Below are 12,516 nucleotides of genomic sequence, written 5' to 3' on the forward strand. Positions count from 1 at the left end.
GACAGGAGCTCATTGCAATCTATAGCCTGCTGAGGACAGGATCAGCCCTTCATCTGAGCCTTTGTAGAGGTAAGAACTCTCTAATGACTCGACTGATTTGCTTTTCTGACCTTCAGCTTAAAAAAGATAAAAGAAAAAAGAAAGATTATAGGTGGTAGAGAACGAGGTCCATCCCACACCTCTTATCCTTTATTTCAGGATCTCCTTCCATGCTCACTCCAGCCTGTGAAACGCTCCATTTTTAACTCTTGACACACTGATCTAATCGCGTCCCTAAACAGGGACTCCCCATGGTCCACACCCAATGGATGCTTACTGTAAGAGTTCAGATATCTGTCCACCCAGAGCGCATTTTAAAAAGTGTTATTTCGAGCAGGGCGGTGGTGGCTCTCGCCTTTAATCCCAGCACTTGGGAGGCAAAGACAGACAGATCTCTGAGTTTGAGGGCAGCCTGGTCTGCAGAGTAAGTTCCAGGACAGGCTCCAAAGCTACAGAGAAACCCTGTCTCGAAAAACAAAATAAAACAAACCACAAAATAATAGCCCGGTATGAGAACGGTAATCCCAGCATGGAAGCTGAGAGGAGGGATTGCCATGGGTTTGAGGATAGCCTGGGCTACTGTGGAAAACCCTGTCTCAAATATGCACAAAGTGTGGTGTGTGTGTGTGTGTGTGTGTGTGTGTGTGTGTGTGTGTGTGTAAAGAAAAGTGTTATTTTGGGGAAATGACATTTACAAGGTAAAAACTTCAAAAGTAGTTTGTAAAGAGTGGGTCCCTCCCCATAATCTCTGGATTCTCCTCTCCACAAACCTACTCCTTTCTTGGGGCTCTCCCGTGTCCACCCCAGCCAGCTCTGACCAGGTTCCTTTCTCACGTCCCTTTTCTGGACTCTGAGCTCCCCCCAGGGTTGTCTTCAGCCGCTGGCTGGCGCGCCCCCTGGCGGCAGCACCGTGCGCCGCCGCAGCAGGACGCTGCTCCCCCTGGCGGCCGCGCCCCCACACTACAGCGGCCTAGCGCCCTGCCCCGCCCTAGCCTGCTCTGCCCGGCCGGGGGAGGGGTCGTGGCGGCGGCGCTGGGAGCTTCAGGCTCCGGAGCAAAGATGGCGGCACGGGTGCTGCTCGCGCGAGGAGGCCTGCTGCGGCCAGCCGCCCCTGGCAGCTTCCTGCCCGGGCTCCGGTGAGCAGCGCCGCCCTTTCCGGGGCCCGGCCGGGGAGGGGCCGCCGTGGGGCGAAGGGCGCCGGGTCCCCCGGGGCGGGTGGAGGACGCCGCGGGAGGGTGGGGGACGGCCGGGGGCCGGCGTGGCTGGAGCGCCTTTCCGGGCCCGCGGGGCTCAAGGTCACGGTCCTGCCGCCGCCCTTGCCGGAGCCTCCACCCCGGCGCCGGCCTCGCGGGCCACGGCTGCCCGCAGCCTCCGCTCCCTGCGCTCCGCGGTCGCGGCGCTTCACCCCAGGTTGGGAAGAAGTGACAGGATGGCAGGTCCCCCGCCACCCTCCCGGGGAAGCTGCCCCGGGGTCCCGATTCGGAAAAGTCCTCTTTTGACTTAAATTTGAGAGCGGAACGGATCAGAAAAGTAATCGACAGCGGCCAGCGGTGGTAGATGGCGGAGTTCACGTTCAAACTTTTTTTTCCCTTTCTCTAACCTCAGTGGATTCTGTGTTCAGTTGTCCGAATCTGTCACTTTGACATTTTGGTGAAATAACCAAAAGCCGTCCTAATTTACCGGCAGATTCCTTGTCCCTTTCTTCCTTTGTATGGTTATTTTCTATTTAAGCGGCTTTTAGGGTGTGTTTTTATTTTGTATGTATTAAGTGTTTGCCTGCGCGTATGTGCACCACGTATGTGCCCGGTGCCAGAAGAAGGTTTGGATTCCCCGGAACTGGAGTTACCGAGGGTTGTGAGCCGCCATGTGGGGGCTGGAATTCAATCTGGGTCCTCTACAAGTGCAGCAAGTGCTCATATCCGCCGAGCCATCTCTCCCAGCCCCTAGTTATTTTTTTGAGACAAAGTCTTGATACATGTATCCCTGGCTGGCCTGAACTTTCTGCAAACCGGTACCGGATTACAGATGTACACTACCAAGCCCGCCCTTGGCTACTTGAAATGTTGCCTCTTTAAAAATTAGATCTATTTAGTGCACCTTTGTTTGCACGAGTGTGTAATTGGTTTTCTTCTACCATGTGGGTCTGGGAAATTGAACTTAGTTCATCAGACTTAGTTAGCAACCAGTGCTTTACCCTTTAAGCCGTCTTACCAGCCCTGGAACAACAACTTCTTTTTTAAGATTTGTGTGTATTTTTACTTGCATATGTGTATGCGCACAATGCACATACCTGGTGCCTACAGGGGCGAGAAGAAAGCATCCCATCCTTTGGAACTAAAGTTACACAGGTGGTTGTGAGCCACTACATGGGTGCTGGGAATGGAACTCTGGTCCTCTGGGAAAGGAGCAACTGGTCTTAACCACTGAACCATCTCTCCAGCCCTGTGTGAACGTTAAATAATATGGCTTGTTTGTTTTAGTAGCAATCTTAAGTACGGGGGTTGTATTTCAGAAGATGGAGCCTCACAGAGACTTGGGAAAGTGTGAACTCTGGGTGTGGTGTCAGGCCTATTGCCTTTTCTAGGACAGATGCAATTTTTTTTTCTTTGAGAGGGTTTCACTGTGTAGCCCTGGCTGTCCTAAAGCTTGCTCTGTAGACCAGGCTGGCCTCAAACTCACAGAGATCCACCTTCCTCTGCCCCCGAAGTGCTGATATTAAAAGCATGCGCCGCCGCCACTGTATGGAGGCAGATGCAACTTGTAGATGCAAATTACTTAAATCACGTGTAATGTATTTGCAAGTTGGATGAACAAGCAACTCTCACATCTGTGGCTACTGAGCAAGCCATCTGAGCCCCTAAAGTTTGGAAAACAGGTTTCAGGCAGCTGAAACTCAAGGTGTTCACGCAAGACCTAATGTAGAGTTGTAAAGCTGGTAACTTAGAGATTTGGACCTACCAGGTACCCCTACTTCCTGCTGGAGCCAAATGCCCTGTGGTTCCTTGACACTTTCACCCTCCCCCCTCCCTTTCTGCCAGTCCTTTTTGGGAGCCATCCAGAGAGGAGGAAGGAGGGAGGATCCAGGGCAGTATAGAACCTTATAAAGTTTGAGGTGTTGGGCTATTCAAATGGGAAAACCAAATGTCTGGGCTCAGGCAGCTGGTGAGAAATGTCAGCATATAGGAATGTGGATAGACACCTGGGTTCCATCATACCGTGCGTGTTTTTACTGAGTTTTTGTTTTCGGTGTTTTGTTTTTGAGCCACAGTGATGGAGAGAATTGTTTTTAAAAAGACTCTGGCTAGGGCAGAAGCCGAGAAACAAGCCCTAGTATGTGCCAACATTTGCGGGTGATTGGGTCGTGGAGATTGAGCCAGCAAAGACAGGGAAAGAGCAACCAGCGCCGGCATTATGTGGCAGCTGTCGGGGGATTATTTATTGGACTGCTCAGCTGTGCCTGATATGGCTAAAAGGTTAAGATGACGTTAAAAAAAAAAAACCAACACAGATTTGCCTACAGAAATATTGGGGTGACCTTGCAGAGTGAGTTTCAGGAAGGAGTCAGGTCTGTGGGTTCCAGACTTGTGTTTTCTCCAGTTCATCTTATTTAGCTATGGTTTGTATTGGGTCCAGCGTTCTCAGCTGTCCGCCAACAATCGCACTGATGCCTGAAGGCACTGGGAAACGTTTATACCACCCAGGGTTTCATTCATGTCCCTCCCACAAAACTACTCTCACCCAGCGGTGGTGGCGCATGCCTTTAATCCCAGCTCTCGGGAGGCCGAGGCAGATGGATCTCTGTGAGTTCGAGGCCAGCCTGGTCTACAGAGTAAGTTCCAGGGCAGGCTCCAAAGCTACAGAGAAACTCTGTCTCGAAATTAAAAAAAAAAAAAAAAGGAAAACTCTCTTCCCAGTAACGGAACGTCTCCCATTTTCCAGGCCAAAAATCAGGCCTTCTCCAAGCCTATGCTACCTCCCTCCCTGCCTTCTAACTGGTTGTCAGATCTGCTTCCAAATGTCTTGGCTCCACCGTCTCCATTCCCATTACCCTTAACCAGCAGCAGCACTTGTCTGGATTCCTATGAAGAATGTGAACTTGATTCCATCATTGAAGGGGACAGATAAAAAAATTCTAAGAGGACATTTTTCCCATTATAAAAAAAAAACACACACACACACTAGCCAGGCTGTGGTGACTGGAGAGACGGCCCAGTGGTTGAGAGCGTGTACTATTGCCGAGGACCTGAGTTCAGATCCTAGCACCCACATCAAGCCGTTCATAAGCACCTCTAACTCTAGCTTCAGGGGAATCTGACCCCTCTAGGAAGCTGCACTCTCGTGCCCATCCCCCCATACATGTACACATAATTAAAAATAATTCTTTAAAAACCTGGTTACCATCAGGACTTGGGAAAGTGAGGTAAGAGGATTGAGACTCAGAGGCCAGACTGGACTATGTGATGAGACCCTGTCTCACCCTTCTGTATATGCGCGCGCGTGCACACACACACACACATTAGGATCCTAATCACCCCCTTCCTTCCCCAAGACCCCTCCCAAGAAAAGTAATGAAAGCCATTTGGAAGAGAATGGAAACATTTATTAGAGAGTGGACATAGATGTTATGTTCCTTAGGTGTGATAATAGCATATGGACCTTTGTTCTCTAGAGATATATGTCAAAGTATTCATTTATTTGAGACAAGGTCTCGTTGCGTTGCTCCGGCTGACCTGGAACTCTCAGTGTAGACCAGGCTGGTCTCAAACTCAGAGATCTGCCTCCTGAATGTTGGGATTAAAAATGTTTGCTACCATGTCCAGTATATGCTGAAATATTAAGGTTTTTTTTTTTTTTTTTTGGTTTTTCGAGACAGGGTTTCTCTGTGGCTTTGGAGCCTGTCCTGGAACTAGCTCTGTAGACCAGGCTGGTCTCGAACTCACAGAGATCCGCCTGCCTCTGCCTCCCGAGTGCTGGGATTAAAGGCGTGCGCCACCATCGCCTGGCAAAGGTTTTATTATGTCTATACAGTTTTCAAATCTATAAAAGTTAAAAAGAGGGGGCTGGAGAGATGGCTCAGTGGTTAAGAGCATTGCCTGCTCTTCCAAAAGTCCTGAGTTCAATTCCCAGCAACCACATGGTGGCTCACAACCATCTGTAATGAGGTCTGGTGCCCTCTTCTGGCCTGCAGGCATATAAACAAACAGAATATTGTATACATAATAAGTAAATAAATAAATATTTTTTTAAAAAAAGTTAAAAAGAAAACATTTTACAAGATCAAATTAATTTTTTGATCTCCATGGAGTACATAAGTTATCTTATTTCAATTTATCTGTGTTTGAAGTTTTTCTAAATGAAAAAAATGGGGCCCGGCTGTGGTGGCGCATGCCTTTAATCCTAGCACGTGGGAGGTAGAGACAGGTGAGTTCAAGGCCAGCCTGGTCTACAGAGAGTTCCAGGACAGGCTCCAAAACGACTCTAGCGGCAGATCAGGAGTTAGGTTATGGGTGCATTGCTTTAATATGAGACTTCTTACAATAGATCTGCCCTGTCTCCTTCCCCCGCCTGTGCTTCCCCGCTGCAATATCTCCTCTTGGCTTTGGCCATTACTAGCTTTTAGGATGTTCTTTCTCCCGTGGCAAATGTCATCTCACCCTCTACATCTTTAGCTCAATGGGTGCTTCTTCAGGTGCCTCTCCGGGCCAACCGAGACCCTGCCCTCCTCGTCTTTCCGCCCGTGCCTCTCTGTCCCAGAGCTCACGTCACACTGGCTGTGATTGTGTTTCCCTGTTCTCACTGCAGACTCAGCTCTGGCCCCACCCCTAACACGCTGTGCAGTTAGCAAACACTTGAGGGTCCCTGAGCAAGGCCCTCTGCTGCTGTTGTGGCCTGAATGTTAAATGTGTCTCCTCTCTTCATTTTGCTCTGACTAAACCTTGGTGCTAGCTTCACCTGGTAGGATCCTCTCCACCTCAGGGTTTTTTAGGTTTGGTTTTGTGAGGAGGTTTTGTTTTGTTTTGTTTTGTTTTGTTTTGTTTTGAAACAGGGTTTCACAGTATAGCTCTGGCAGGCCAGGAACTCAATACATGGATCAAACTAGCCTCAAACTCAGAGATCTGCCAGACTCTGCCCCTCCCACGTGCTAAGTAAGAGTCACACACTTGGCAGGATTGGTTTTTTCTCTAGTTCTGACCCCAGGCAGGACCTCACTCGTACTAGGTGTGCTTGCTCACCTAGCTCTGCCTTAAGCTACGCGCCCAGTGCCAGGGGTATCTTTTGAAAATATTCTTTCTCTTCATCTCTGTATCCGGACTGTCCTTTGTCCCACTCGCTGGGTATTTATTGCATGCTTCCTTCAATAATAGAGTCCAGGAACTGCACTCCCTGCCTGTGTTGCTGGCTCAGTGCGCCTCAGCTGCTTTCGGGCTTGCTTTGAGCCCCTGCTAGTACCACACCATGTCTAGGTGTAGCGCAGAAACCGGCCTCGTGTTGACCCCTTAAGCGGCTCTTGCTTCCCACTCTCTGCGTGCGTGTCTTTCTGAGCTCTTTGCTGTCCCAGAGTCCGTTCTCCATTCCCATGACACTGTGTCCTGTACATGTTGTTCTGGCTAGGATGATCACCTGCCTTGTCCATCTGTCCTGCTTGGCCTCCGGGGCAGAGCTGCAGTATCACTCCTGGATCCCTTGCGCTCCTGACTGCAAGCTGATGACTCATCCCCTTGAGCTCTGGCAGCCTGTGTCGGCTGTGGTATCTGTGTTCGTCCTGGCTCTTTTCCCCAGGAGACTGTATGGGCGTCTGCTTGAACTTGGTATCAACAGAGCCTAGTACACAGACCTTATTCTAAAGTCCAGCATTTGACAAAAAGTGGGGAACTCTGCAACACACGCACACGTGCGCCCATGTGTGTGTGTATATGTCTGTCTGGTTTTCAGTAAGAACCCAGGCCTTGCCTGGATCTTATCACTCCGGCAGCTCTTGGCATAGCCCTCTCCATATTTGGCTTATACAGTGAGATAGACTGGACAGTGTATCACACATCCTGTGCCCAGGACTGAACATTTTCATACCAGCTTTAGTCAGCTTTATTAGATTCACATATATAAAGTATTAAATGCAATAAGAATTAAATAGCCATGCATCTTTGCATTTCTGAAGGACACATTAAAAACAATTAGAGTGGAACTGGGGGCACATGCCTGCAATCTGAGCACCTAGGAGGCAGGGACAAGAAGGTTAAGAGTTCAAAGCTAGCCTTAGCTACATAGTGAATTTCAGGTCAGTCTGGGCTACATGAGACTGCTAGGCAGTTTGATTTTTTTTTTTTTTTTTAGATAAATAAAGGCCATGGGAAAAGCTAGCTGGTACTAAGCAAGCCTGCCTGGACTTCACCAGTGACAACCATGGCAAAAATCATGGATTCCGTGCTCTGTGTACAGTTCATAGAGGAATCCAGAAGAAGGAACTGGGGCTCTTGGTGCCGGAGGTCCACCAAAGAGTGCTTTCCTCAAATACCCTACATAAAGATGAATGCAGGGGAGAGGGCTTGGGGAGAGACTAACACAGAACGTTTTCGGGCACACTGATAGAACAGCTCATTCAGAGCAGACAGAAGGACCAGCAGAAGAAGGTGGAAAAATAGTACAAACTTTCCAAAGGGGGTGGGGGCAGGGACGGTCCCTAAGAAAGGAAAGAAATAGCGTGGTTTTTCTCTTCCAAACCCATCGGCATTACCTGGTGCAAGCGCAGGCAAGATGCAGTCAAGACTGATAACTCCAGTCAGCTCCTTTGCTGGTGTGACTGCCCTGTGCTGCTTTCGGTGAGAAAGAACCATTGGAACAAGGGATTCCTCTGGCAAGAGTGACTTCAGGCCACCTGCCAATGAGCCGTCTTCCCAACTCTGGCCGCCTCTGAGTCTCAATGATCTATTGTATACTCTGAAGAATAGGAGAAACCGGTATTCACATGGCTTCACACATGTTTAAGAGACTTATATGTAACTAAGTAAACAACAAGCTAAGGCTTAGAAAAAATATTTCAAAGATTTTAAGTGTGTGTGTGTGTGCTTTGCCTACATATGTGTGTACCATTTGCATGCCTGGTGCCCATGGAGGCCAAAGGAAAGTGTCAGGTTCCCTCCCTGGAGCAGGAGTTACAACAGACAGTTGTGAGCTGGCATGTGGGCGCTAGTAATTGAACCCTAGTCCTCCAGAAAAGCAGCCAGTGCTCTTCGCTGCTGAGCCATCTCTTGTCCAACTCATTAAAAAAATTTAGTGTTTAAAATATTTAAACATTGCCAAGCAGTGGTGGTACACGCCTTTAATTCCAGCACTCAGGAGTCAGAGGCAGGAAGATCTCTGAGTTTGAGGGCAGCCTGGTCTGCATAGCAAGTTCCAGGCCCCACCCAGAAAAACATAGTGAGACCCTGTGTCATATAACAACAATGAAACCAAGCTGGGCATAGTGGTTCACACCTAGATTCAGAAGACAGAAACTAGAGGATTGCCACAAATTTGAAGTCAGTCTGCATATACAGGGAGGTCCAGACCATACAAAGATGCATAATGAGACTGTCTGCATAAAGTTCTGTAAATTAGCATTTTAAATTTTTCATTGAAATAAAATGTGCTATAATTCATTTAGAGATTCTTCAAAATAAGGTTGTTTTTTTTAATATTCAGAGAATGGGTTGATGACCAAAACAAAAACTATATGACGTCGAAGAAAAAGAATCTCTAGCCGGGCGGTGGTGGTGCACGCCTTTAATCCCAGCACTTGGGAGGCAGAGGCAGGCGGATCTCTGTGAATTCGAGACCAGCCTGGTCTACAAGAGCTAGTTCCAGGACAGGCTCCAAAACCACAGAGAAACCCTGTCTCGAAAAACCAAAAAAAAAAAAAAAAAAAAAAAAGAATCTCTATGTAGCCCAGGCTGCATCAAGCTCTCTGTCCTTCTGCCTTAGGCTCTGGAAGGTTGAGATCGTTAAGATTTATTGTTTACCATTTTTAGTTACGTGTCTATGTGTTGGTATGTACCTGTGAGTGCAGTGCCCACGGAGGTCAGAGCTGCGGGCTCCCCTGGAGCTGGAGTTACACAGTGGCCCACTGTGGACGCTGGGGCTGCGCTCAGGCCCTCTGCCAGCACAACAGCACACACCTGCTCTACACTGGGGAGCCATCTCTCCACTCCCCAGAAGCACCGTCTAAGCCCTTTCTCGCTATCAGATGCTATTCTTAGTACTTTAAGTGTGTCATATAGAAGCACGTACGTTTTTGCACTTAAAGATGTACAAAAATGGGGGCAGCACGATAGCTCAGTGGGTAGAAGTGCTTACTACACAATCCTGATGACCTGAGTTCGACCCCCAAAGCTCAACTTAAAAAAGTCAGCTGCAGGGATGGAGAGATGGTTCAGTGGTTAAGAACACTGGTTGCTCTTCCAGAGGTCCTAGGTTCGATTCCCAACACCTACATGGTGGCTCACAACCACCTGTAATGAGATCTGGTGCCCTCTCTGGTGTGCAGGCAGAACAGTGAATACATAATAAACAAACAAATATGAAAAAGAAAAAAGCCAGCTGCAGTGCTCCACAGCTGTAATCCCAGCGTACCTGTATTGAGATGGAAGGTGGAGACGGAAGTTTGAGGCCAGTTAGCCTGGAGGATGCAGTGTGTCTCAGAAAGGAGAGAAATGACTCTTGTCACTCTGCTCTCCACATGCTTGCTGCGGCACACACACCTATGCATAGACACACAGTATATACATTAAAAATAAAAATACAGCAAGTTAAAGTCCAGCCTGGCTTATACGAGCCCCTTTCTTGAAAGAAAGAAATGGACAGGCAAGATGGCTCAAAAAAAATCAAACAAAAAAAAACACTTGCTGCTCAGGTCTGTCCCAAGAACCACTGTGAAAGGAGAGAATTAACTCTCAAATTTGTTCCTCTAACCTCAGCACTTGTGAGTGAGACAGGAGGATTGCCCTGAGTTTCCTGCTAGCCTGGGCTACAGAATGATGGTGGCTAAAGTGCTCACACAAGCAGCACAAAGAATGTATTTAAAGCTCCAAACTGCTCTTTTAAGTCAAGCCTCAGAAGGTTGAGTCTGAATCCTCAAAGCAAGCCTACTAGCTAGACCAGTCATGTGGTGAGCTCTAGGTTTGCCGGAGAGACCCTGCCTCGTTGAATAGGGGGGAAGCAGTCAGGGGCAATTCACACATCAGCCTCAGCCTCCAGGTGCACACCACAGGCATACATGAAAATGGAGGGGGACAGAAATCTTTCTTTCAAATTATAAAAAGTTTATATATGTAGAAAATTGTGTGTGTGTCTGTGGAGTTAGTTCAGTTAGAAAAGTCCTTGTAGAGGACTTGAATGTGATCTCCATTACCCACCCTCCCCTTCCCTCTCTCTCTCTCTTTCTCTCTCTCTGTTTTTCAAGACAGGGTTTCTCTGTGTAGCTCTGGCTGTCCTCACTCTTGAACAGACTGACCTCAGACTCAGATCTGCCTGCCTCTGCTTCTCAAGTACTGGCGTTAAAACTGCACCACCATGCCTCAGGAGGCGTGGCGGGGAGTGTTATGGAAAAAAACGGTGTGCTTCTGCAACTATGAAAGAATTTAACGAACATTAAGGTTGTGAAAACATTCAGTCAGAATATTCTTTTCTTTCTTTTTTTTTTTTTTTTTTTTTTTTTTTTTTTTTTTTTTTTTTTGAGACAGGGTTTTTCTGTAGCTTTGAAGCCTGTCCTGGAACCAGCTCCTGTAGACCATGCTGGCCTCGAACTCACAGAGATCTGCCTGCCTCTGCCTCGTTGGGATTAAAGTGCTGGGATTAAAGGCGTGCGCCACCAGCACCCGGCTCAGAGTACTGTTTTCATTCTTTCCTAGAAGAGTGACGTCCTCAAGTCACAGAGCTCGGGAAGACAGCTGGCTCAAGTCCTTATTTGTCAGGAAGGTGGATCCAAGAAAAGATGCGCACTCCAACCTCCTGGCCAAGAAGGAGACAAGCAGTCTGTACAAGTTACAGTGTGAGTATTGGCCAGCTGCTGTCCTTGTGCGTGGCTCCATCTGTCTGTTCATACGCTCATCACTGCATTTTCTTTTCCTTCTTTTCCTTTCAGTTCACAACGTTAAGCCGGAATGCCTAGACGCATACAACAAAATTTGGTGTGTATCTCAAACTGTCATTTCCTGGGGTGGTGGGAGGCACCTCTAATGATTTTCATGTGTTGGCTCAGCTAACATTCCATAGCAGAAGCGATAGCTTTGATACCCCTAGAGCTGAGTGCTCAGACGTTGGCCTGAGTTGGGGGGGGGGGGCTGCCAGGGGCGTTTTGCGTTTTGGTTCTGAGCACTCACAGCCCCCCCATCAGGACTCAGATGACCCTCCCATCTACCTGTGACTGACCTTGAGTCCCTTCAGGCCTTCCTGGCTGCCTGTGGTTAAAGATCTCCCTTTCTGGACAGCCTGGAGGGTTAGCAATTATAAGTGTGACCTCCACTGTGTGAGGAACTGGGGTGGCCTTGGTGACAAGGTCTGTATGCCAGCACATGAAAGGTGAACACAGAAAGATTAGGAGTTCCGAGTTGTTCTTGACCACAAAGTGAGTTCCAGGCTGGATGGCAGCTTGGGCTGCAATGTGAAACTCTTTCTAAAACTTCAAAAAATTCAGCTAGACATGGTGGTGCATGCCTTTAATGCCAGCACCTGGGAGGCCAAGAGAGGCCAATCTCTGTGAGTTCAAGGCCAGGTTGGTCTACACAGTGAGTTCCAGGCCAATTAGGAGTACATAATGACACCCTATCTGGCTAATTTTTTTCCCCAGCAAGTTAAAAATAAAGAATCTGGAAGCATGGCTCAGTGGTTAAGAGCACTTACTGCTCCTGCAGAGGGACCTGGGTTCAGTTCCCAGCACCCACATGATGATAACTTAGTTACTTTTCTGTTGCTGTGCTGTAATGCCATGATCAAGGCAACAGAAGAAACATTTTATTGGGGCTTCCCATTTCAGAGGGTGAGTCTGTGGCCATCATGGTGGGGAGGATGGCAGGTAGGCAGGTAGCTGGTAGAACAGTTGCCTCTAGCTTGCATCCTGATCCACAAGCATGAGGCAAAGAGAGGGAGGGAGCTAACTGGGAATGGCACTGACTTCTAAAACCTCAAAGTCTAACCCCCTCATGACACACCTCCTCCAACATTCTTCTCAAACAAAGTCCGCCAACTCAGGACCAAGCATTCGAATATATGAGCCTATGGGATCCTTTCTCATTTAAGCCCCACCAGGCCAATGGATATAACGCCCTCTTCTGACCGCCACAGTCACTGCGTGCGCATAGTGCACAGGCAAAACTACCTATACATATAAAATAAAAATAAATCTTTTTTAAAATATTTATTTATTTACTTATTATATATACAGTGTTCTGTCTGTGTGTATGCCTGCAGGCCATAAGAGGGCACCAGACCTCATTACAGATGGTT

The 12,516-nt window shown here is 48.1% G+C and overlaps 1 protein-coding gene across 2 annotated transcripts in view; it reads left to right on the plus strand.

Annotated features, from left to right (window-relative positions):
• The first annotated feature begins 1,059 nt into the window (after positions 1 to 1,059).
• Nipsnap2 (nipsnap homolog 2) overlaps positions 1,060 to 12,516 on the plus strand; it is a 30,376-nt gene continuing 18,919 nt past the window's right edge. The window contains exons 1-3 of one of the 2 annotated variants that reach the window (XM_005344538.3): positions 1,060 to 1,175; positions 10,923 to 11,062; positions 11,156 to 11,201. In XM_005344538.3, coding sequence (XP_005344595.1) covers positions 1,099 to 1,175; positions 10,923 to 11,062; positions 11,156 to 11,201 — 263 coding nt within the window. In that variant the 5' untranslated portion in view covers positions 1,060 to 1,098. The remainder of the gene's footprint in view (positions 1,176 to 10,922; positions 11,063 to 11,155; positions 11,202 to 12,516) is intronic. The other variant, XM_005344539.3, reaches the window with a different exon arrangement.

Source organism: Microtus ochrogaster, chromosome 2 (genome assembly GCF_000317375.1).
Source record: "Microtus ochrogaster isolate Prairie Vole_2 chromosome 2, MicOch1.0, whole genome shotgun sequence".
NCBI lineage: Eukaryota > Metazoa > Chordata > Mammalia > Rodentia > Cricetidae > Microtus > Microtus ochrogaster.